This window comes from Plecotus auritus (genome assembly GCF_963455305.1).
Source record: "Plecotus auritus genome assembly, chromosome: 1".
In the NCBI taxonomy this organism is placed as follows: domain Eukaryota; kingdom Metazoa; phylum Chordata; class Mammalia; order Chiroptera; family Vespertilionidae; genus Plecotus; species Plecotus auritus.
Genome location: NC_137770.1, coordinates 187,862,177 through 187,886,497, shown reverse-complemented (window position 1 = coordinate 187,886,497; position 24,321 = coordinate 187,862,177). Strand labels below are relative to the sequence as shown.

General features: G+C 41.8%; 1 protein-coding gene and 1 pseudogene across 2 annotated transcripts in view; one reads left to right on the top strand and one right to left on the bottom strand.

Annotated features, from left to right (window-relative positions):
* Positions 1-308: 308 nt before the first annotated feature.
* LOC308250844 (broad substrate specificity ATP-binding cassette transporter ABCG2-like) overlaps positions 309-24,321 on the bottom strand; it is a gene marked incomplete at both ends in the record, with an annotated part of 68,879 nt that continues 44,866 nt past the window's right edge. Inside the window, 10 exon segments of the mRNA XM_080673685.1 lie at positions 309-456; positions 2,412-2,494; positions 3,575-3,664; positions 5,505-5,659; positions 6,972-7,096; positions 7,656-7,745; positions 11,853-11,935; positions 18,592-18,845; positions 19,781-19,885; positions 21,535-21,686. Of these exon segments, the coding sequence (XP_080529811.1) occupies positions 309-456; positions 2,412-2,494; positions 3,575-3,664; positions 5,505-5,659; positions 6,972-7,096; positions 7,656-7,745; positions 11,853-11,935; positions 18,592-18,845; positions 19,781-19,885; positions 21,535-21,686 (1,285 nt within the window).
* LOC308255693 (transmembrane protein 185B-like) lies at positions 16,691-17,625 on the top strand (annotated as a pseudogene). The gene has a single exon. The product of its transcript is annotated as a transmembrane protein 185B-like (transcript).

The window sequence follows — 24,321 nt, the reverse complement described above, 5'->3', positions numbered from 1 at the left end:
TGAAAAAAATTCTGGCTGAACAATAATATGATGGCAAATGAAAAGAAGACAACAAAATACGCCATTGAATACTTAAGTCAAGAGGATCCCTTTTTATTTTTATTTTTTATTGATTGATTTGAGAAAGCATCAGTTTGTTGTTCCACATATTTATGCATGCATTGATTGCTTCTTGTATGTGCCCTGACCTTAGACTGAACCCACAGCCTTGGTATATCGGACCACATTCTAAACAACCGAGATACCCAGCCAGCGCTAGGGTGCTCCCTTAGTAATATGTAGATAAATCATGTAAATTAAAGAGGAATTTAAGTATATTTTTTAAGAAAGAGCAATTTTAGGTAGGCAATTGTAAGGAAGATAACGATCATGCATGCCAAGACTACGTGATTCTTCCACAGGCCCCAAGGTGAGAAATCGATGCCCTGGTTTACCAAGAATTCTTCTCCAGTACATCTGAAATTCAACAGAAAACAATATGACTGCATTCTTAGCTTCTGTCCAATTTTACTCAATATATTTGCTGTTCCTTAAAGAAGCCTATAGATTACCAAGTCTGAAATAACTATCCCTTCCTATATAACAGGTTACAGTCAATGAGTACTTACAACTCTGCTAGCTACCATGGTAAGCAACCTGCATATAACAGTTTGGTTAACCCCAAAAACAACTCAATGGGGTGGATATTATACACGTTTAAAAGATGAAGAGACTAAGGTTTAAGGAACTTGGCCAAGTCCACAGGCTCACACTTTGAACCAAGTTGCTATCCTCTCCAGATTCATTTGGCTCCCCATCTATGAAGCTGCTCTCTTCAAAGGCAGAAATGTTTAAGTAAATTTTCACTTGCTCCTGAAAGGGAAATCCTCCGCTTTAACAGATGACACATGGGCTCTTACAAACACGATCAAGGCTCTTTACAGAACTCATTACCCACAAATCAGCCACACAAAGGAACGCAGACTAAGAATCCCAAAACTAGGAAGAGAGGTGGGGAAGGGCTTCCTGACAATCGCACTCCATCGGCTCTGGGACAGAGACCGGGAAGAGCCTGGCAGACGCTCAGCTACAGGACATCACTGCAGGCCCAGTTATCAGGTGAGGCCTCAGTGGAAGCTGGAGTAGAGCAGGAGGGAGGAGCCCTGCCAAGGGTGAGATCAGCACCTGGTACTAAAAATAACTGGCACAGCCACCATTCTTGTCTGGCACCATTGCTGTGTGACTCCTGGAATTGAGCAGCTCTGAAATATGTCACACCCAGATCGAAAGGGGGTGGGCAGGATAAAGAAACTTTCTGTTCCTCCCTACAGGCTTCCTGGCAATAGAGTTAACCCTTGACTCCCATGCGCAGTCAAATATCTACACATAACCTTTGACTCCCCCCACATTTAACTACCAATAGCCTACTGTTGACCAGAGAAAGCCTTACTGATGACATAACAGCCGATTAACACATGTTTTGTATGCTATATGTATTGGATACTATATTCTTACAATACCATAAGCTAGAGAAAAGAAAATGTTAATAAGAAGGTAGTAAGAAAAAATATATTCACAGTATTTATTTAAAAATAAAGTCCCGCTCTAAGTGGACCCACAGAGTTCTAACCTGTGTTATTCAAGAGCCAACTGTTCAAAATAGCAATTTGTGCTGTTATTCAGAATTATTTCTGATCTACTTGAATGATAAAATTTAGAATACCAGTATCCTCTTTTTCTCCCATTAATGTATTGAAATCAAACCCTTAGCAACAATCGAAGAGGAAAGCATCACTTTCAAAAACATCATCTAATTTCATTAAAATCTGTATTTCTGTTTTATTGACATTATCCAAAAGAATGGGATTTTCTTGTCAGCTTAATGAAAGATGTACAGTCCTTCCATCAGCAGTATGCCAAGTCAGACTGGGTTTAAGATGTCTCCTAAATGCAGGAGGAAAAGACAAGTTCCAGGAGCGTGGCAGGAAAATGTCCACTCCTTTTCCAGTTCTGCTGCCCTTTCAACTCTTACTCCTAGCCCTGGGTTGGGCTCACAGGAAGCCTTAACGTTATGGACCCATATAGCTTACATAACCCAGACAGTGCCGACCCTATAAAGCCTTGCTAAAATATCAACACAGCTCATTCCAAAAGCAAATGTTCTGAAAATCAAATCTCACACCCACAAGCAAAACAGCAACAGGATCTTTTAAAAGACCCATAAGAAACCTTTCTCCAACTTAAACACAATTTTGACCATAGTCGATACTAGGAGCCGTACCATACTTCCTTATGCATGAGTGGACAACAACTCACTTTACAGCTAAGAAAACTTAGTCCCAGAGAAGGCAGTGTCCCTGAAAGGACTCATACAAGCTCAGCCCAGTGGCCTTTCTCCATCACACCACACAGCAACCGAACGCATCACTTACATTGCAAAGTTACAGGTATTGTTTGATGTTACATTGAGTCCTGGGCAGAAGGTTAGTCCCAAAAATTCATTATGCTGCAAAGCCTATAACACAAGAGGGAGTGGGCAAGGTAAATAGTTTTAATTTCAAAGTTTCCAAAGAATTATCACAAGATCATCCTCCTAGTTTAATACATACTGTTATTTCTGAAAACAAATCAAGCCTCTCATTCACAGTCTTTGTCACACCAGAGCAACTAAAATGATTGCTCCTGGTATTCAGGAGGAATGGAGTGGGATTTTGGCTTCTAATAAAGAAAAGAAAGTATTCTGCCAGAGACGTCTGGCTATATTAGTGCATAGCACCTTCCTCCTTTTCCCCGCAATGTTGTAAGCCCATAAACACTGTAACAAAAATGATGCCTTGAGCCCTGACTGGTTTGGCTCAGTGGATAGGGCATCGGCCTGCGGACTGAAGGATCCCAGGTTCGATTCTGGTCAAGGGCATGTACCTTGGTTGTGGGCACATCCCCAGTAGGAGGTGTGCAGGAGGCAGCTGATCGATGTTTCTAACTTCCTATCCCTCTCCCTTCCTCTCTGTAAAAAAATCAATAAAAAATATATTTTAAAAAAGGATGCCTTAATACTCAACGACTATTGTTAATTTATGGTAACATATTTTATATGGTTCTTGGGGTTTTGTTAAATCAAAATCAGGTATAATTCTTGGTAATAATAAATTCAATTATATTAAGATACAGACAGTTTTCTTTAGAGTTAATTGGGTTTTAAAGCCGATAGTGGCTGTGAATATTATGTGGTTTGGGGTTTTTTTCTACTTTCCCTCATAATATGAAACATGTATCCTAGACGCCCATCCTCTCATGTATTTCCTCATTGAACTGAAAACCAACAACATTCTTTACATCATTTAGTCAGTCTTCCTGCTTCACTGTGAGTTAGAGCCCACCCCGCCCCCTCCCTCACACAGCAGGGCGACTGAGGAGAGCCAGGTGATCATCAAGGCGGCCCAAGACTTAGGAAAGGCTCCATCACTGCTCCTAAAAGAAAACTCCTGGGAGACCTCCACAGCTCATGTCTCGAGACATGAGATGGTCAGGCTTCATTCTGCTTGTCCCCAGCTTGGGAACAATAGACTAGTCACAGGGACAGAAGAGAACTTACCGCATAGCCATACCGAGGAATGCTCAAGTACTGAAGCCATGAGAGCCAGGGCACAATGGTCCTGAGGTTGACCAGCAGCCCGGAAAACATCTACAAGAGAAAATCCCAGCAACCAGAACTGGTGGAGTGGTTTCCTGATTGTAAAGCTCACCGCTTTAACCCCCTGCAGCCCTGGAGACATTTCTGCTAAGGACAACGCTTTCTTGATATTTCTTCCACTACTCTAAAGACTTACCATGTCCTTCTTGTATGTGTATTCCTCTCTTAGCTGAGGCTGTTTGTGGTTGTGAAGGAATGACAACGTATCTATGTTTCATTGAACTGGAAGATCCTTAATTGTCGAGGCTTTTACTCTCTCTGTAACAGCACACCACGGAAGGCCCACGGTCCTGACTGTTGTAATGATGCAACCACATGTTCCCACCAATGGACACACCAGAACGGATCCTGAGCACCTGGTGGGCCTCTAGACTTCCTTAACACAGTAAGCTCTCTGATTCCCAGGGTTTGCATTCTATCTCCAAGTGACTTTAGGAATAATTTGGGGTTTAGAATGGGTGTTTAAAATAACCCAAAGCCTAGGACTAGTACTGGGTAATGTGAAGTGCGGCATAAAACAGAATCAATACCTTCACTTCAAGCTACCAAAACGCGGTATCGCCACGGAGACCCCAGAAAGGACTGCTCCAGCAAGAGATGGCTACATAAGAAGAGGTTCATGCAAAACTTCTAACTGGCACTTCCCATGGTGGGGTGGGCATAACAAGGACATTGGTGTTGTTGGAAATACATATTCTTCAACTTGATCCAACAAGGTGCTTAATATATACCATTTCTCAGTAAAATACAGTTTTATAAGTGGCTTTAAAATTCTATATATAAACCATTAAGTACTAATAAACCATAGTATCTAATACCTAAAACAAAACATTTTTATATATTGAAAGATATTTTATTTATTGGATGACATTGTAGAAAATTGACCCAAGGTTTATCACTTTCTCAATAATGTTTAGATCGGTAGTTTTCAATGGCAAGAATGTGCTGTTTATAAACTTTTAAAGACATCTACTCCTACTCTAGCAGAAAAGACATGTAGTAAGTAAATAGGCTAAGCATTCCTGTTTACTTCTTATGTTATGGGTAAATGTGCTAACTGGTTCCCTTTACCTGTTCATTCATCTATGTGCATGCAAAATTAAGGGGCATATAAGATTAGGATTAAGTAACCATTTTAAAAAGGTAATCAGAAATATATTGATACAAACGAATGTCAGGAACCCAGAAAGGCAGGAATGTAGTAGGACTGTGTGGACTTTGGAATATTTCACTTTTTTTTTCAAATTCAGAAAATTGTATTTTTGTTAAGACAGGCTTACTCGGGATATTTTGCTATTTTTAAAATGTTCCTTTTCAAAATATAGAAGAAATCAAGATAGACCATCCATGCCACACACTATTCTATTTCTCATGGAGCTTAGCTTCTCCCTCGGAAAGTATTTGATCCAAACAAACCCTCTCAGCTGCTGGGGAAATAAGCCAGCAGTTCTCTAACACCAGCGCAGAAGTCAGGCAATGAACCTGCCATTTCTATGAGGGAATCTTCCAATCAAAATTTTTCTGTTTTGAAGTTCCCAGTCATTAAGGTTTCACTATATGTCACCAAGAAGCATTTCTTTAAAAATCTCATTTGTATCAACATGCTAACTAAAGTTATAATAATTATATTAGAACAGTAGCACACAAAAAAAGATTGTGGAAAAGCTGGTACATTCTCTAATATGTTATATTTTAATATATGGCTTCCTTAAAGCTAAAAGGCCCATTGACAAAATCCCCAAAACAAGTTTTCTAAGACAGGTAAATTTGCAGAAGAAATGGGTGTGAGGGGGAAATAATTGCTTCTCAGAGAAGCACAGTTCCTACTCACCATCATAAACACAAAGGAGATGGTCATGAGAAGGGTTGCTATGGATACCACACTCTGACCTGCTGCTATGGCCAGTGCCATAGAACTGGCCGCATAAGCCACCATCATAAGGGAAAACATCATGATGAAGAAGGCCTCCACCTTCGGTTTCAATCCTTAGGAAGGAAAGAGGGGGTTAATCCAACCGCCTAGGTCCCTGTGTGTTTGGGATTGTTTATTGTGTAAATATTTAGAGAAACGAATATCAGATTTAAAAAAATTCATCCTCTATCGAACCACCGTGTCATCAATTTCATTGCCCCCCTCAAATACAACTGTATAAAAATATCATAGAGTTTTCTTTTTAATACTACTGCAAAAGCACATTTTCATGTAACTCCTATTCTCGCTGTTATGCAATTATTACCAATTTCTGGGTGCCTGAGGTGGAGGGCTGGAGGCTACACACCTGGTCAGAATCCTACTGCCTTCTCCTAAGAAGGAAACTTGTCAGGAGCACATGCTTTCCCCCAGACATCACCACATTCCTCACCGTTTGCTGTAACAGTGACAGTGAAGAAACTGGGAGATCAGGACCCCATGACCTCCCAGTAGTGTCACTCTCTGAGGGAGTGCTGCCAGAACCCAGGTCTCGGAGACAAATACCACAGCGCTTGGGATTGAGGATGGGGTTAAATGAAGTTTCACAAAACTACTGCATAAGCTATAATGGGGCACTATTACGGGTCATACACTCTGAAGGTATTGGAGCAGCCATAAGAACACAAGTCAGGAGCTGAGGATCCAGGCTCTGTGCCTAACTGTTTAAGACACACCCCTATTTGTAAAATGAAAGTTAAACTCTTTCAGTGGATCTTTTCCTACAGTGTTTTGTAAAAAATATATACATTTTTGCTGTGTGTATGTGTATACAGTGAAATATATGGAAAATCCAAACACAATGCACAAATGAATCTGTCTACATCAGGATTTCAACTGGGAGTTCAATCACTCGATATGACGTGTGCTGACTATCAGGGGGCAGCCAGAAGGCCCTGATCAACCCTGATAGCCAGCCAGACCTAGGAACCCTACCTGTGCATGAATTTCGTGCACCGGGCCTCTAGTGTGTGTGTGTGTGTGTGTGTGTGTGTGTGTGTGTGTGTGTGTGTGTGTATATATGTCCCAACTCCAGCTCCTCCAGCATAGTCTCAAATATTTTATGAATTCTTTCCATGTCTGTATATGATACATACCATCACTGAGTAAAATACAGTTTTATAAATAGGTGTACAAGTTAATTTAGGAAAAGTCTTGAGATAAATATCCTCAGAGAAAAGTTACTTCAGAGGGTACAAAATAGATAGATGCTTCCTTATATCATGGCATGGTTTATAGTTTTGGGGAACAAAAACATGCTTGCAAAAAAAAATTAACTTCCTCTCATATCCAAGACTATAGACTCATATTTTCTGTCTTATTGCTTACCTAACAAGAAGTATATTGTACAAGTAAATATGATACTTGGTATCATCCTCATCGGCAGTAAATCAGATAGGAGTTTCCCAAAGAAATAAGATGACACTCTGTAGTAGCCACTGATATATTCATGTCTAAAAACAAAAATGCACACCATGCATCCCACTTTAGTTTAAGAAGGCACAGGCTGGATGACGAAACCATTTGCTGTCCTGATTTCTGCTGCCAGCAGGGGTCTAACAACTACAGCTTCTCACACCCTACTGGTTAACACACCACCTTCACCCAGTCAGCATCAGGTATCATCTCAGGGGCACACCTCCCCTGAGACATGGCTTCTAAGAGCTCTGTGCAAGGACCCCTCTTCAATTTACAGTTCACCCCACTACTTTCCCTCTACCAAGCCTCTCAAACTTTTCCTGTGAAGGTCCTCGTGACTTCTTATTTGCTAAAACAGAAGATATTTTTCAGCCTCTATCTCTTGCATTCTCTGTACCGTTTGCCTTTGCAGCCATACCCTAATCTTTAAACTCCCTTTTCCCTTGGTCTCATGATTTCCCTCCCAGCCCCAGCTGCTTTTTCTCAATGAACACTGGTAATCCCCAGGGACCAATCCGTGCCAACTTCTGGACGTGACCAGTTTGACCACCAGCCCTGACACTGGACAGCGCCCACCCCGGAACAGACACTCACATGAAGAGCTTCTTCTCCACCACGAAGAGCTCCACGGCTGATATGCTGCTGAAACACTGGTTGGTGGTCAGGAAGAAGAGCACCCCAGCTCTGCGGCGAGAGAAGGGGAAGGAGCACTGTGTCCATGGATCATTCCTACGCGTCCTTGGATCATTCCTACCTGCTTAACTGCTGCCTCACGTGATAAATGTTAGACAACCGTTCAAGTTAAAACAGTGAGGGAGGGGAAGAGTGAGTCCCCTCAGGTCTCTCCCATCCCAGTGTCTCCACAGTGGTGCCCCCGGGACCACATAGAGCACAGTTTGAAATGCACAGTCCTGGGTTGGCATGGATTGAATTGTGCCCTCTCTGTGTTGAACCCTACCCCTCAATGTGATATTTAGAGGTGGCATATTTGGAAGGTAAGTTTAGATGAGGTCATGAGGGTATGTCCCTCATGACAACATTAGTGCCCTTAGAAAAAAGGGAGATTTTTAGAGCTCTCTCTGTGCCATGCAAGGACGCAGCAGGAAGGCAAGCCAGAAGAGTGTCTTCATCAGAACCCACACATGCTGGCATCCTACTCTCCAGAATTGTAAGAAATACATTTCTGTTGTTTCATCCATCCCGTCTGTGGTTCTTTGTTATGGCAGCCAAGGTGATGATGACCTAGGTCATAAAAATGCTACCACCACTCATTTTAACTAACAAAAACACAAGTATGAACAGAGAAATAGCCAAATAAAGAAAGCCTATAAAGGTTAAAACCTCCATTAGGTTGTCAAAGTTGAGTAAAGAAGAAACTAAGAACGAGGAGTCAAAATGAAAGAGTGGAGGGAAACCTCTAGCAATACCTCATTATACACCACACAATCATCAGGAAAATTTTCATATTAGCTTGGATAACCCACTGTCAACATGGTTTGCAATGTGCTCCAAATGAAAGCAAATCATGCCTCTAAAGAAAAAATTAATTTGTACATGTATGAAAAAGAAGACTATCAATGCTTCTCTCTCAGTAAAATAATTAAAGTTCAAAAAGGAAAGTATTCATTTCATCTGCACTCTGATAGAACTATAAATTTTATGAAAACATGCCAGCATCTCCAAAACAGTGTTGCACTTCCTAGCACAACCAAATAATTTAATTAACATTGAGAATGTGAATGGATACTAAAAGAGATGAAGTGCTGCATTATTTAAATGACACAAAATTAAGAGGGCATTTTAAAAAAATGTAAACCCAAGTGTGCAACCCTAAACACAAAGAGTCCATAGACAAAGGAATTGTTTCTTTTTTAAAGGAATTTTTTTAACACCAATAAGAATAAGAATCCTATATAATAAAAGCATAATATGCAAATCAACCGATCAGTGGAATGACCAGTCACTATGATGGGCACTGACCACCAGGGGGCAGACGCTCAATGCAGGAGCTGCGCCCAGACCACAGGCCCCAGGCCAGCCAAGGTGGGTGCCAGTGGGGGCCGCCCATTCACTCTGCCGGTCACCCCACAGATCGGCCCTGATCCCTGGCCAGGCCTAGGGACCCTACCCTGCATGAATTTCATGCACCGGGCCTCTAGTAACAATAATAATAAACAACATAGGCAACAGGCTGTATTAAAAGTAAATGTTTAAAAAAAGAAAAGTTTTTAAAGAAAAAAGAAAGTAAATATTGATAAGAAATGAAAATAGCCAGTACACAAGCAGATATGCAACTTTCTAGACACAAAAAGGCCGAATATCAAAGTATTAGCTAACTTCAGAAACATAGGACATGGCAACATTTAGCTCAATTTGTTATCTTACATCTAACAGAACAGTAATGTTCATAAGGAATTGAAACTTGTAGATACTGAAATTCCTTTTAAATTATAAGGATTTATTTTATAACTAGAGGCCCAGTGCATGAAATTCATGCACGGGGGGGATGTGTCTCTCAGCCCAGCCTACACTCTCTCCAATCTGGGACCCCGAGAGGGATGTCTGACTGCCCGTTTAGGCCCGATCCTACCAGGCCAATCCAGGACTGATGGCTCCCAACTGCTTGCCTGCCTCCCTTCCTGATTGCCTCTAACCGCTTCTGCCTGCCAGCCTATCACCCCCTAACCACTCCCCTGCCAACCTGATTGATGCTTGGCTTCCTCCATTGCCAGGGAAACCCAAGCCTCTCTCCTGCTCTCTGTGGCTGCAGCCATCTTGGTTGGGTTTATTTGCATATTCACTCCTGATTGGCTTGTGGGTGTGACTTGTGGGTGTAGCAGAGTGGTGGTTAATTTGCATATTACTCTTTTAATAGATAGGATACTACCTGGTAAATACTTCTTGTTAAAGAATTTAATGTATTCTAATTCTTTACAAGCTAGTACTCCATGTTACAGTTAAAAAAAAAAAAAAAGCTCTCTATACCGAACAAATAAAAAAAACAAAACACAGAAAGGTAATTAACTCACAGGCAACAAAAGAAAAAAAAAAATAGATAAACTGGACTATGTGTATCAAAGAACACTTTTAATAGAGTGAAAAGATAACCCTCAGAATGACAAAAAATATCTGCAAATTTGTATCTGGTAAGGGTTAATATCCAGAATATATGAAGAAGTCTTACTGCCCTAGCCAGTTTGGCTTAATGGATAGAGCGTTGACCTGTCAACTGAAGGGTTCTGGGTTTGATTTCGGTCAAGGGCACGTGCCTGGTTTTTGGGCTTGATCCCCAAGAGGGGGCATGTAGGAGGCAGCCAATCAACAATTCTCTCTCATCATTGATGTTTCTATCTCTCTCTCCCTGTCCCTTCCTCTCTGAAATCAATAAAAATACTTAAAAAAGAAAGAACTCTTACAGCTCAACAATTTAAAAATGAAATTTAAAAAATTGGCAAAGAACTTGAGTAGATATTTCTCCAAAGAAAACATACAAAAGGCCAATAACTACATGAACAGATGCTCAGCATCATTAATCACTAGGGAAATACAAATCAAAACCACAAAGAGATACCTATTCACACCAATTAGGGTGGCTATTATAAAGAAAAACAGTAAGTGCTGCCCATGTTGGGGAGAAACTGCACAGCATTGTGCGGTGCTGGGAGAAATGCAAAATGGTGCAGCTGCTGTAAGAAAACAGGATGGAAGTTTCTCAAAAAAATATTAATAGAATTACCAAATGATCCAGTAACTCCATTTCTGAGTTTATATCCAAAAGAACTTAAAGTGAGACTCAAACACATTTATGTGTACACCCATGTGCATAGCAGCATTACTCATAAGAGCCAAAACATGGAAGCAACCCAAGTGTCCATGAACAAATAAATGGGTAAACAAAATGTGGGGCTTCCATTCAACGGAATATTATTCAGCCTTTAAAAGGAAGAAATGCTACAATATGGATAGCCTTGAAGATATTACGCTCAGGCAAATAAGCCAGTCACGAAGGACAAATACTGTATGATACACTTATATGAGGTACCTACAATAGTCAAATTCAGAGGCAGAAAGTATAATGGTGGTTTCCAGGGGCTGGGAAAAAGGGCGATTATGGAGTTATTGTTCTATGAGTAGAGATTCAGTTTGGAAATATGAAAAATGTTCTGGAGTTTATGTTGGTGGTGACTGCACAACAATGTGATTGTAATTAATGCCACTGAACTGCAAAGCTAAAACTGAATAGGAGGGTAAATTTTATGTTCTATAATTTTTACAGTATATATCTTACCTAATAATAGACAAACATGTAAATTGACAGTACCTCTGCTATGCCCACAGCCAATCAGGAATGAGTATGCAAATTAACCTGACAAAGATTGCAGGTTAATTTGCATATGCAGGCATGGAGCAGCCAGGAGGAGCGGGACGCCTGCTATGAGGGGGAAGGGGGACAGCAGAGGGAACTACAGGAGTGGTGCTCTGGCTGGGAGTGAGGACTTGCAGGCTCCCAGGCGGCTGGGCCAGGAGTGAAGCCAGGGGAAGGAAGGCCTATTCTTGCACGAATATTGTGCAACAGGCCTCTAGTGTGTGTGTGTGTGTGTGTGTGTGTGTGTGTGTGTGTCTATATATATATATATGAAAATTAATTCTTCCATCCTGCCTGCACTTCACTGACTTATCCTACTCCTCATTTTGTCCTGTACTTGTCTGAAATTCAAATTTTTAATAAATTTTCATAATCTTGAATAAAGTAACAGTGCTTTCTCAAAGTCAAGATCCAAAATTACTTACCTGTTCTGGATTCCAGCAGGGTTATGTTTTAGATCATAGAAAATGGCACCTATAACCAGTCCCAGGAAGATTGTTACAATTATCTTTTCAAAAAGAAAAAAGAGTTTCAATTAAAAGTAAAAACTTAGTATACTGTTTATTATTATAATATATAGGATGTCCCCAAAAATGTATATATACACTCTGAATAATTATAAAGGCAATGTTTATTAAAACACATTTCAATTTCAAAATTGAGCTGCCAGCTGTTAAAGTGTGTATATATTTCTTTGGGATAGCTGGTATCCTATCTAATAAAGAAGGAATATGCAAATTGACCATCACGCCATAACAAGATGGCTGTGCCCACAGCAGAGCCAGGGATCCCATAACACAAGATGGCTGCGCCCACAGCAGAGGCCAAGTTCTCTTATCAAGCCTTAACAAGCAATCAGCAGGGACCTGAGGCTGTGTGGCGCTGGGCCCGGGGCAGGGGATCTGAGGCTGCGCCCCCTGCCTGGTGGGGCTTGACAGAGGACCTCAGGCCACTCCCCCTGTCCCAGCGGGGCTTGACAGGGGTGGGGCCAGCCGGGTCTGGATCTAGCCCAATGGGGGTGGGGCCGGCCAGGTCTGGGTCTCGTGTGATTTCGAGGCACACGTGGGTGGGCAGGGACTTGACTCTGGTTCCCGTGATGCACCCCAGACTCTGACAGGAGGAAGATTTTCATATACATTTTACTAATTTTGTTTCATCTCTGACACTTTTATTATAAAGGGCAAATAGCAATATTGAAACATTTCCTCTAATTAATTCCCTTTTAATGTGCATGAATTTTGTGCACCACGTCACTAGTATGGCTATAATCAAATCTCTCCATTTAAGTACTCTCTCTATTTAAGTATTCAAAAACATCATTTAAGTGGTTTGCCCAAAGTCCTTGGGAAAATATAAAACAGTGTATGCTATTAGACTGCCTTCTAAATTAAAATTGAAAATAATATATCTGTTGTTGGGGAGACTGAAGGAGAAGGAAGGAGACTACTGGAGAAGCTGGATTCCTCTGGGGGTCCCAGGCACTGCCAGTTCGGGGGCCAGTTCAGGCTGCTGGGCCTGGGAATGCCACAAAGACCAGAGAACAGTGCAAGCATCTAGCAAATCGTTGGGGGAGGGAAAGAAAATTCAAGTGGCTCAGAGTTCTGGCCTGAACATTTAACCTTTGTGCTAATGAACATGCATTGTTTTAAGAGGTTTAAGTGAAAACAGAATATTAAAATTTTAATGTTACTCTTAACATTAAAAACAAATTTTAAAGCACACATAAAATTTATAACACTGGAATTTTACATGATAAGGAAATAGGGGGGACCTCACTTTGTTTTTAAGAATACTAAAATGTCTCTTAAAGCCACATCTATATGTGAAGGGTTAAGGATTGTATTATGATATAATTTATTTAAGGTTTAAAAAATTCTACTTATTGTACTTTTAAATTGTATTAAATATAAAAGTGTAAGAAATGCTAATAGAAGAAAAATAAAATATCCCCATGTACCTTGGAACCTTCAAAGTTAAAAAAAAATCTCAGTCTGACAACCTTGCAATGGTTTCAGGCTTGAAGTAACTTGTCAAGCACACTCTAGACATGGAACAAACCAACTTGGAGAACAGGACCAGGATCTGTGAGGGCTTGTTTGTGAAGATCACAGTCTGGAAAGAATATGATTTGAGATGGCCTTTTAAAATTCCATTGTTGCCCAGCTGGTATGGCTCAGTGGTTGAGGGTTAACCTATGAACTAGGAGGTCATGGCTCCATTCCCAGTCAGGGCACATGCCCAGGTTATGGGCTCGATCCTTGGTAGGATGTGTGTGCAGAAGGCAGGCAATCAATGATTCTCTATCATCATTGATATTTCTACCTCCCTCTCCTTCTCCCCTCCTCTCTGAAATCAATAAAAACATGTAAAAATTCTATTGTTAATAGGCAATAAGAAATTTGCCAAAAAAAATATATTACCCTGACATATTTTAATTACCCTCAGAAAACCCTCTACTTCCTATCAACAGATCAACCTCCCAAATGAATGATGACAACTCTATCAACATATATGCATGAGCATGTACACAAGTCTATAGTTCCACACAGTACAACTTTAAGAATACTCTGACTTTTCAACTGGACACTCCACATGGTTTGTTCCTTTTACATTCAAACTTGGTATGTTATACTAACAGATTATCAGTATTTTCATTAGGATGTTTTCTAAAGACTTAAAAGTTCTAAAAGTATTTTCAAAGTCAGCTTTCAAACATGTTGACAAAATGATTAATCCTGTAATGTTGTTATGTTTTTACAAGGTGCATCTATGTTAGTCTTTCTTGTATTAAAAAAAAACAAAAACAGACAAACACTGTACAACAGAGTAGACAAAGAGACTCTGTCCGTGTATTTGTGTATCTGGCCTCTGGTCTGAACAGAAAAGAAAGCAAAGAATTCCCTAAATATGTGATTGTAGCTTTGTTCAAATGTTACCATTTCTCAAGGTGAGTTCTGAGGGATGTTTATGGCCATTACTACAAAAATGGATGCATATTCAAATGTTTAATATGCTAACAGAAACAACAGATCTCCAAGGGATATGATAATGTTTTCCAAATTGATTTGTTCGGGAAACCCGTAGCACTTTCAGTGAACATGAAATCTTATACAGATAATCTATTCCATCCAAGACCTTCCAAATACAGCCTCTGGATAATGCATTATCAGAGGCAAAGTCTGAGTCATGTAAGTGACTAGTTCAAAAAAAATCTCAGTCCGACAACCTTGCAATGGTATCAGGCTTGAAGTAACTTGTCAAGCAAACCTAAGTACAGCTCTAAGACTACAGATACAAGATTTATCAGCAGGAAGCCATAAAACATTGTTAGAGCTACACATTCAAACATTTAGAGAAGCAAATGACATACAGGCAAGTTTAAAAACCCAAAACCATTGGTCAGAAAGCGATGGCCCACAGGCCAAACAGGGCCTTCACCTATGTCTTCAGTCCATGAGATAACAATGATTTTTACCTTTTACTTTTAATGGGGGGGGGGGGGAGGGGGAGGGAGAAATTTGTGATACTCAAATACTAATAGATTATTTGAAATTTATATGAAATTCTTATTTCAGTGTCCATGAATAGTTTAATTGGAGCACAGCCATGCTCATTTTCTTTTAAACTTTAAGTCAAATAGGTTGTTAAGTCAAATAGGATTTCAGAGAAAGGGAGGGAGAGGAATAGAGGGATAGAAACATCAATGATGAGAATAATTGATTGGCTGCCTTCTGCACATCCCACACTGGGGAACAAACCCAAAACCCAGACATGTACACTGACCAGGAATCAAACTGTGACTCCTAATTCATGGGTCGATGCTTAACCATTGAGCCACACCAGCCAGGCCATGCTCATATTTTTATGTATGATTATGGCTGCTTCCTCCCTAAAATGGTAGTTGACTGCATGACTCAAAGACCACATGGCCTGCAAAGCCTAAAATATTCACTATCTGGTCCTTATAAAAAAGGTTTGCCTACTCCTGCCCTAAGCTAATATTCCAGTATTCATAAATCTGAACAAGAACTGTACCTTCACCCCAGTCAGATGCTCAGAGATGCAAGGTTCTATGCTTATTCTATGAGATAGCCAGGGCTGTGAACATTGTTAGAATTTCTTTTGTGGAACTGAGTTCACTGAGGAGGCAAATAGGATGAGCATGTGACCTGGAGGTACTAGGCCTGGGGTTTGCAGCCGAAGGGAGCCTAGCACCAGAAGATGTGGAATCGTGGTGTAGTAGAAATAGCTCCACACTCCAATCACGCCCTGCCCAGAGCTACCATATACTGGTACTAGAGGCCCAGTGCACGAAATTTGTGCCCGGAGGGGGGGGTCCCCTCAGCCCAGCCTGCACCCTCTTCAATCCGGGACATCCCTCTCACAATCCAGGACCGCTGACTCCTAACTGCTCACCTGCTTGCCTGCCTGATTGCCCCTAACTTCCCCCCCGCCACCCCCGCTACCGCCAGCCTGATCACCCCTAACCACCTCGGCCTGACAGCCTGATCACCCCTCACTGGCCCCCTCTGCTGGCCTGGTCACCCCCAACTTCCCCCCCCTGCTGGCCTAGTCGCCCCCCTGTTGGCCTGGTTGCACCCAACTATTCCCCCCGCCCTTGCTGGCCTGGTTGCCCCATGCAGTCTGCTTGTTCAGTCATTTGGTCGTCCCTCACTAACCCCCCTGCTGGCCTGGTCACCCCACATAGCCTGCTATTCAGTCGTTTGGTTGTCCCTCACTAACCCCCCTGCCTGCCGGCCTGGTCACCCCCATGCAGCCTGCTGTTTGGTCATCCGTTCAGTTGTTTCAGTCATGACGGCCCCTGGCTTTTTATATATTAGGATACTAGTATGACTTGAACAAGACACCTAAAAACCATTTTTAGAGGCAAGAAAAATTGAAATTACTTTCCAAGTTAAAAAAAAAAAAGGTGATTTATAAATCACAGTTAAGAGTGAACTCCAGGCTCCTGGCACCATCAGGAAGCGTCCACCAGAGGTCACGCCCTGCCCCCAGCCCTGAGGGCACCACAAGCAGTAACTGCCTTTGAAATAGGTATGGAGTGAAGGCCAGCCGCATGTTCGGTGCCACTGGTCTGGCCGCAACCTGGGCCACCTGGGCCTACCTTCCTCCCCGCAGCCGCTGCCCACCCAGAGGCCACGCAGGCCGGCGGGGAAGGCTGCCTGGAAGTGCAGCATTGGAGACTCCGCCCCTGCAGAGCAGGCTGAGCAGCAGGCCTGGGTGGGCAAGCAGGGGCTTTGCCATGAACCCCTGGGGCCTGTTCTAGGACTCCAACCCCAGAAAGTTCCTTGTCTACGCCTGCTACTGCTCCTCCGCCTGGAGGGTCTCATCCAGTGGAGCTACTAGGCTGTCCTCGACCTTCTATGGCTATGGAACCTCCCTGTCATCGCAGGCGCCTTCGTGGGTGCAGGAAAGCGTTAGGGCCCAAAGCCATGCTGATCGCAGTGGGCATCCACCTGCTGCTGCTCATGTTTGATGTCCTGGTCTTCATGTTCTGGCGGCGGGTCTTCATGCCACTCTTCTTCCTCTCCCCCGGGCCCTGGCTACCAGCACATGGGGCTTTCCATAGATAGGCCGCTGGAGCTGGAGATCCTGTGCTCCACCAACACCCTGCAGTTCATCGCTCCCCACCCTAAGGCTGGACAATGGCTGGCAGTGTTCATGCCCCTCTGGGTCCTCACATGGTTCCTCTGCCTGGTCGTCCTCTATTACATTGTCTGGTCCCTCCTGTTCCTTCAGTCCCTGGATGTGGTTGTCCTAAAGCAAAAAACCACCTGACCATGGCTATCTGGTGGATCACCATTGTGGTTCCCCTGCTCACTTTTGAGGTTCTGCTGGTTGGTAGTTGTGATGGCCACAATACATTCTCTTATATTGCCATATCCATCCCCTTTGGCTTTCTTTAATAGCTTTCATGGCACTTCATTTAGGCAAAAGGGGGTAACCATTAGTGATTTGGTGTTCACAGAGATTTGCCAGTTTCTGCTTGAAATTTTCCCGTTTTTAAGAGAATATGATCTACATCGTGAAGATAGTGAAGATGCTGAAGAAATATCACTTCCAGATGCTCCTAAAATTGCTCCAATGTTTGGGAAGAAGGCCAGGGTAGTTATAACTCAAAGTCCTAGAAAATATGTTCCCCCACCTCCCAAGTTAAATATTGATATGCCAGAGTAGACTCATCTTTGGGAGTGTCCATACGTAAAAGTCATACAGACACGCCCAAAATCCACCTTACTTTTGCCTCTTTTTCATTCATCCCAATCCTAGAACTGAAAACAAGCTCCAAACACGGTTATCTCATGCCTTGGAGATTGATGCCTCTCAGTGATTCATCAGTATGTGCCATAGATTAGGGGGTTATTTAAATATATGGCAATGTGTCGTGTATGACATGTGAGAAGACTTGCTTTCCAGATTGGTGCTTAGGGAGCTAGCTGGGAGGGGTAAGCTAAATTGTTTTAGTAGGTCCTCAAATGGAATAATTATACCGCCAGGGTTGTTGTTTTTTGTTTGTTTGTTTGTTTTTAAGTGGTACTATACCTATCAAAAGTATTGTTACAAAAAATCCTATATAATAAAAGCATAGTATGCAAATTGTCCCCTAGACCGGAGTTTTTCTGGGAGTTCAACCAGGGGGCAGGCCGGTGGGGGGGTGGGAGGGAGGGAGGGCCCGGCACTGGCAGGTGGCCTCTAGTCTTTTATATACTGCTAGCCTAAAATTGTATTTCAGATTGTGCCTGTTGTGACATATTGAAAGTAAATGTAAAGAATTCTCTCTCCCATTACTTTTTTATAAACCTCATAGTTGTTTAAAAAAAAAAAAAGAACTTCATTACACCAGTCTTATTTCCCTTTTTGATAAAGAATTTTCTCTACAAAGATGACCTCTTATAGCCTGTCTCACTCAATAAAAATTCTGAATTAGGTAGTCCAAAAAAAAGCACTTAAAAAATTTCCCTGTATGTAAAAACTTCATTGTGTTTTATTTGTTCTATTGACTATTTCTATATCCCAAATAGAGAGGGGATAAATAAATAGAAGGATGAGTAGAAAATAAGCATAATCCTAAAAAAGACTGTATCAGAACCTAATGTCCCACATGAGTATTTCACAGCATAATTAGAATATCTGTGAGGTTACCTGAGCTATGGAGGCCTGGGGATTACCCAGTAAGTTTTTGAAGGAACGCTTGGAAACCCATTTGACTTGATGACAGAAGGAGGTGGCATAGGTGATCTTTGTGAAGGCTGTGCTCTTCTTCTTCTGTTTCTGACCCCCTGAGAGTTGATCTAACACAACTTTCGTTTCTCTGAAGAAGGCGGAGTTGACATAAAACTCAGCTAGTTTTTCTATGAGTGGCTTATCTCTCTTGGAAGGCTCTTCAGTCTCTTGGGCTTTGGAATAAAAATGGACAGAGGGAAACATTAACAAAATAACTGAGTTAGCCCATTTTTATGGAACCCCTTTCTTAGATTCTTCCCTAACACCTTAATTCTAAAGCTTTAGCATGAAAATGATTAGACCTGCCATTGCTTTACACATTAGAAAAATAAGTTAATGGCCTGACTACTTCCATATACTTATGGATAGAGCAAACCCACGGACCTTGCCTTAACTATAATATTTGTACCCTGATTCTTTTAAAATAAACTTACCATAGGATTCCAGCCGGGTTGCTCAGCTGGTCGGAGCATCACCCCATGCACCAAAAAGGTCAGGGCACATACCTAGGTTTCGGGTTTGATCCCTAGTGGGAGGCAAGAGATCGATGTTTCTCCCTCTCTCTCTCTCTCTCTCTCTCTCTCCTTTCCTCTCTCTGTGAAAATCAATAAACATATCCTCAGGTGAAAATCTAAAAATAAAATAAACATACCATAGGAACTTGTAATTTTTTAAATTTTTAATTAATTTATTTGTTTTTATTATTTTTTAATCCTCATGTACAACAAAATCTGTGCTGACTGGTACTACAGACTGGATGTTTATTTCCCACAAAAAATTCTTATGCGGAAATCCATTCCCAATGGATGATATTTGAAGGGGGGGGAGCCTTTGAGGAGTGATTAGGTCATGAGGGTAGAGCCCTTGTGAATGAGGTTAGTACCTTTATAAAAGGCCCCAAGAGCTCCCTCCCCACTTCCACCATGTGAGGGGGCAACAAGAAGATGATGGCCCACCAGGAAGTGGGGCCTCAACAGATACAACTGGTATTAGAGGGCAGTATTAGTTACATAAATTCACAAAGCTACATTTTAATGAGCTACCAGGGTGCTGAACTTCAGGCAATTCAATTAGGTAATAATCTGTAACTCTAGACAGATGCACATACCTTCATCATCTTCAACCACTCTGTTTAATACCACAGCAGTGGAGTCTCCATTAATGACATCCAGGAAGAAGTCAGCAGGATTATTATAGGACTCACACTGGTAACCTGCAGAAGAAGGGAACCCAGGTATGTAAGCATGATGGTCTTAGGAAACAAAGACTCACTTTCAGGGGGTGAGAAAGATGAGGCGGGAGAGACAGAATATAATGTCTTCTCCCTCTCTTCTTTCTCTCTTCCGCCCTTGCTAATTTACTCTTTCTTTTTACATATTCAATTATACAATATGTCAAAAATTCTGTCTCCTGACAAAAATCATACTCCAAACCAACCTTGAAGAACTCTCAGAAAGCCTTACATAATTCATGAGATCTGACACAGCTATCAATATGCTCTGGTGCTTATCAGTACATATTCAAAAAAATAAATATCATTCCAAGAAAAATAAAAGTTGAAAAGGAAAAAAAGTTATAGGTAGGACTAATGCTCCTCAAAGCAAGGTAACGAGCAAAGTCAGGCCAAGATTCTGTTCTCTGGGTTCACCTAGGGATTGCCAAAATGCCAGTACCCACTTTAGCAATGGTTGCTTCTCCACCTACTAAATTCAGGTCCAAATTATCATCTCTTATGCTGCTATAATTCCAGCATAGAGAACAAACCACTCTCAAGAGGATGTGAGCAGCATGGCACACCTGAATGCTTTACCTTCACTTCTTTACCTGATCATCTGAACTCAACTTGGCTTGTAGTCCTCTCTTAGATTCATCTGCCCTACACTCCCCCGATCCAGGTATGTTAAATGATAGAGATTAAACAAAAAATAAAATTTCAAAGATAGCTATAAAATATTTAAAACTATATTTGGGGTCAAGGAGCATCATCTATAATAATAAAAGCATAATATGCTAATTAGACCAGACATCCTTCCAGACAACTTTCTGGATGAAGCCAGGGCTGAAAGGAAAGCCCAGGTCCCAGGTGCCTGCCGGGTCCTGGGTACCAGAAGGAAGCCAATGCCGGCAGCTGGGGGAAGGAAGGCCTATTCTTGCACAAATTTCATGCATCGGGCCTCTAGGCTATAATACTATCCAAGTATCTCTAAAATGAAGCAGATGCATGAGTCATAAAAACTTACACATTTTCATCTGAAATAGAACCAGGCAGCCCAGAACTGTCAGAAATGCTGGCCCATTGAAGTCAGACTCAGGAGTAGCCATTCCATTAACTGGCAAGTCACTCATATCAACTCAAGGACTAAATCTTGAATCTAAGGTTACTAGAAAATTAAGCAGCATCTCCATGAACCCTCATCAACATCCCAACCAAGGGAGAAAATTGATACAGTTTGATCTGTTATATGATCAAGAAGACAAATTATTTCGGGGAAAGGAAAGTATTAGGCCTTTCAAAAAATGTTCAATTAGACTAATAACTGATTACGAGATCAATATATTTCTTGAACTGTTAGGAAAAGGGCACTAGAAGTTGGAAGCAGAACAGTATAGGCCCAGAATAAATAGTCCTACACATACACAGGGTATGCATGCCACTCAACCAGGTCAAGAAAGCAACCTAAATAGCAAGCCAGGGATGCAAAATGAAGACAAATTCTAGCACCAAACTGACCAAAGATGGTCTGGAATGGTGGAACCCATGTTATCTCTACTCAAAGATCAAGCAGCACTCCGACCACCTCTTCCGCTGTCTTTCAGGATTCTATTAATGAAGGATCTCACTGCATGAAAAGGTGACCATACCAGCTGATGCAAAGTATCCCAAGGCCTCCTGAGCAGGCCCATGGAACATCAGTTTTCCTGAGGCCAATAAGGTGAGGCTATCAAACAACTTGAAGATGGAATAACGAGGCTGATGAATGGAGAAGATGATGGTTCGTTCCTGTTTAGACATCCTAAGGTAAAAGTGAGAAAATAATGAGTCATTCAACATCTGAATCTCGGAGGGAAGGCAGGGGAGGGTGAGTGGGTGGGAGGTAATCAACCGAGGACCTTGTATGCATATACGTTTGGCCCATGGACACAGACAATGGGGCGGTGAGGGCCTGGGGCAGTGGTGGGGGAAGGACTGGGGGGGAGGGGGTCAATGTGGGAAAAGGGGGACATATATAATACTTTCAACAATAAAGAATTATTTTAAAAAAACTAAACAACATCTGAATCTTGTACTTCTTAGCCAAAAAACAAAACAACAACAAAAAAAACTTTATTCCTGCCTTTAGCTCATTTGTTCCTGGTTCAACTTAATTTTTTCTTACTAACTTTTCATCCCATCTTATCTCTCAGAGACTAAGGGGACCTAGGTTCAATGCTCTTATGAAAGACTAAGGTTTTTAAAATTGTGTCCCATGAACAATACACAATGAATTCCAAGATTAATTAAAAATGCAGATTCCTGGACAGTCTTTCTAGACCTATTGGTTCTACAGTATCCATATTATAAAAGGCACCAACTGCCTGGCTGTTGTAGCTCAGTGGTTGATCGTTGACCCATGAACCAGGAGGTCATAGTTTGATTCCCCATCAGGGCACATGCCCAGGTTGTGGGCTTGATACCTAGTAGGGGGCATGCAGAAGGCAGCAGACCCATGATTCTCTCTCATTATTGATGTTTCTATCTCTCCCTTTTCCTTCCTCTCTGAAATCAATAAACATACATTTTTTTAAAAAAAATTTAAAGGCACCCAGGTAACTTGTAAGTACACTCAACTTTGAAAACTTATTATGGACTAAATATTAAAATAATGGTTGTAGTCCCATTCTCACTGACCACTGTAGTCTTCAAGTTTTTAGGAATTGGTGTTCATTTTTCTCTCCCAATAATACCATTAACATTACGGCATACTTACTATATCTTTGTTAAATATAAATACTTGTATCTGAATTTTCACAATATTTATACAAGGCAGTCATAAGGCAGTATTGATAGCACCAACAGTATTGTTACATTCATTTTACAGATAAGGTATAGCAGGGGTGGGCAAACTTTTTGACTCGAGGGCCACAATGGGTTCTTAAACTGGACTGGAGGGCCGGAACAAAAGTATGAATGGAGTGTATGTGTGAACTAATATAAATTCAAAGTAAAGGAGTGGAGGGGAGAGCAAGAGAACCCTCCGCTCTTTCGGCTCCGTGGGCCGGATAGAACAGCCGAACGGGCCGGATCCGGCCCGCGGGCCATAGTTTGCCCACGGCTGGTCTAGAGGGTTAAGCAACTGGCCCCAGGTGTCACAGTTGGTAAGAGGCATGGCTAGGGTTTGTTGGCCATTGCTAAACTACCTTTACACAGGATTTACTAGAAACAAAGGCTAAAATCACTGTTCTAAAACTGTTATTAGTAAATATATTTTATGAGAAGAATCACTTCAACTGAAGCACTTTATAAGCACCTACTCCATGCTAGCAGTGTTGTGCAAGTTCTGCCTCAATAGGACCAGGCCAGTAAATCGATCATTTGACTACAATGCGGAATAGAAGTAGCTGAGGATCCCTTGTAAGCAAAATGGGAGGCTATAACCCAGCCTGAAGATGATATAAGATAGTGTCAAGGGGGCCAACAGGAATAAGCCATGAAGAGAGAAAGTATAGTCAAGGTGAAGGAACATGGAGAACAAAGTGTGTGATGAAATGTCTATTTGGGAACTTGCAAGTAGTTCAGTGTCATTGCAGAGTTGAGTCGAGGGGCGAAGAGAAGAGAAGCTAACAAAAAGAGACCGCATCAAAAAATAAGCTCGTGATGAATCCCTTTACTCAGAAGCTGGAACTTCAACCAGCAGGCAATAAGGAGCCAGTAAAGGACCGGGAGCTCCTCTAAGTGTGGTCTGAGCACCAATGGCATAGGGATCAGTGCCTCCCATTAGAAATGGAGACTCTTGGGCTCCACCCCAGAACTGCAGAAGAAGAACATGCATTTTAACAAGACCGCAGGTGATCAGTGTGCACAGTGGAGCTTGAAAACGTTTGGGTTAGAGCTCCAGCATGGGGAACGATGCTTGTGTGCTCACTAGTCCAAAACATAGTGAAAATATTTACAGTATTATCAATTCTTCATTCCTCTAATGAACACTGTTAACATAGTTACAAATGATAAAAATACCATAGATTTATTCTCTAACTAAACTTGAACCCCAGGTCCATTACTTGGCATCTTTACTTATATGTGCAATTGATATCTCACACTTAAGATGTCTAAAATCTCAGACATCTTCCCATCTTCATGTTTCTTCTCATGCTGGAATAGAGCCTTGATTACATGGGCATCAGAGGAAGCAAAGTAATAATAGGGAGGGAATGCCAACAGGTGTGGCTCAGCGGTTGAGCACTGACCCAGGAACCAAGAGGTTGCTGGTTCAGTTCCAGGTCAAGGCATATGCCTGGGTTCTAGGCTCGATCCCCAGTAGCAGGGAGCGTGCAGGAGGCAGCCACTTGATGATGTTCCTCTCTCATCGATGTTTCTATCTCTCTATCCCTCTCTCTTTACCTCTCTCTTCAAAACATTTTTTAATGGGCCTGGGAGAGGGGAGGTTTTGA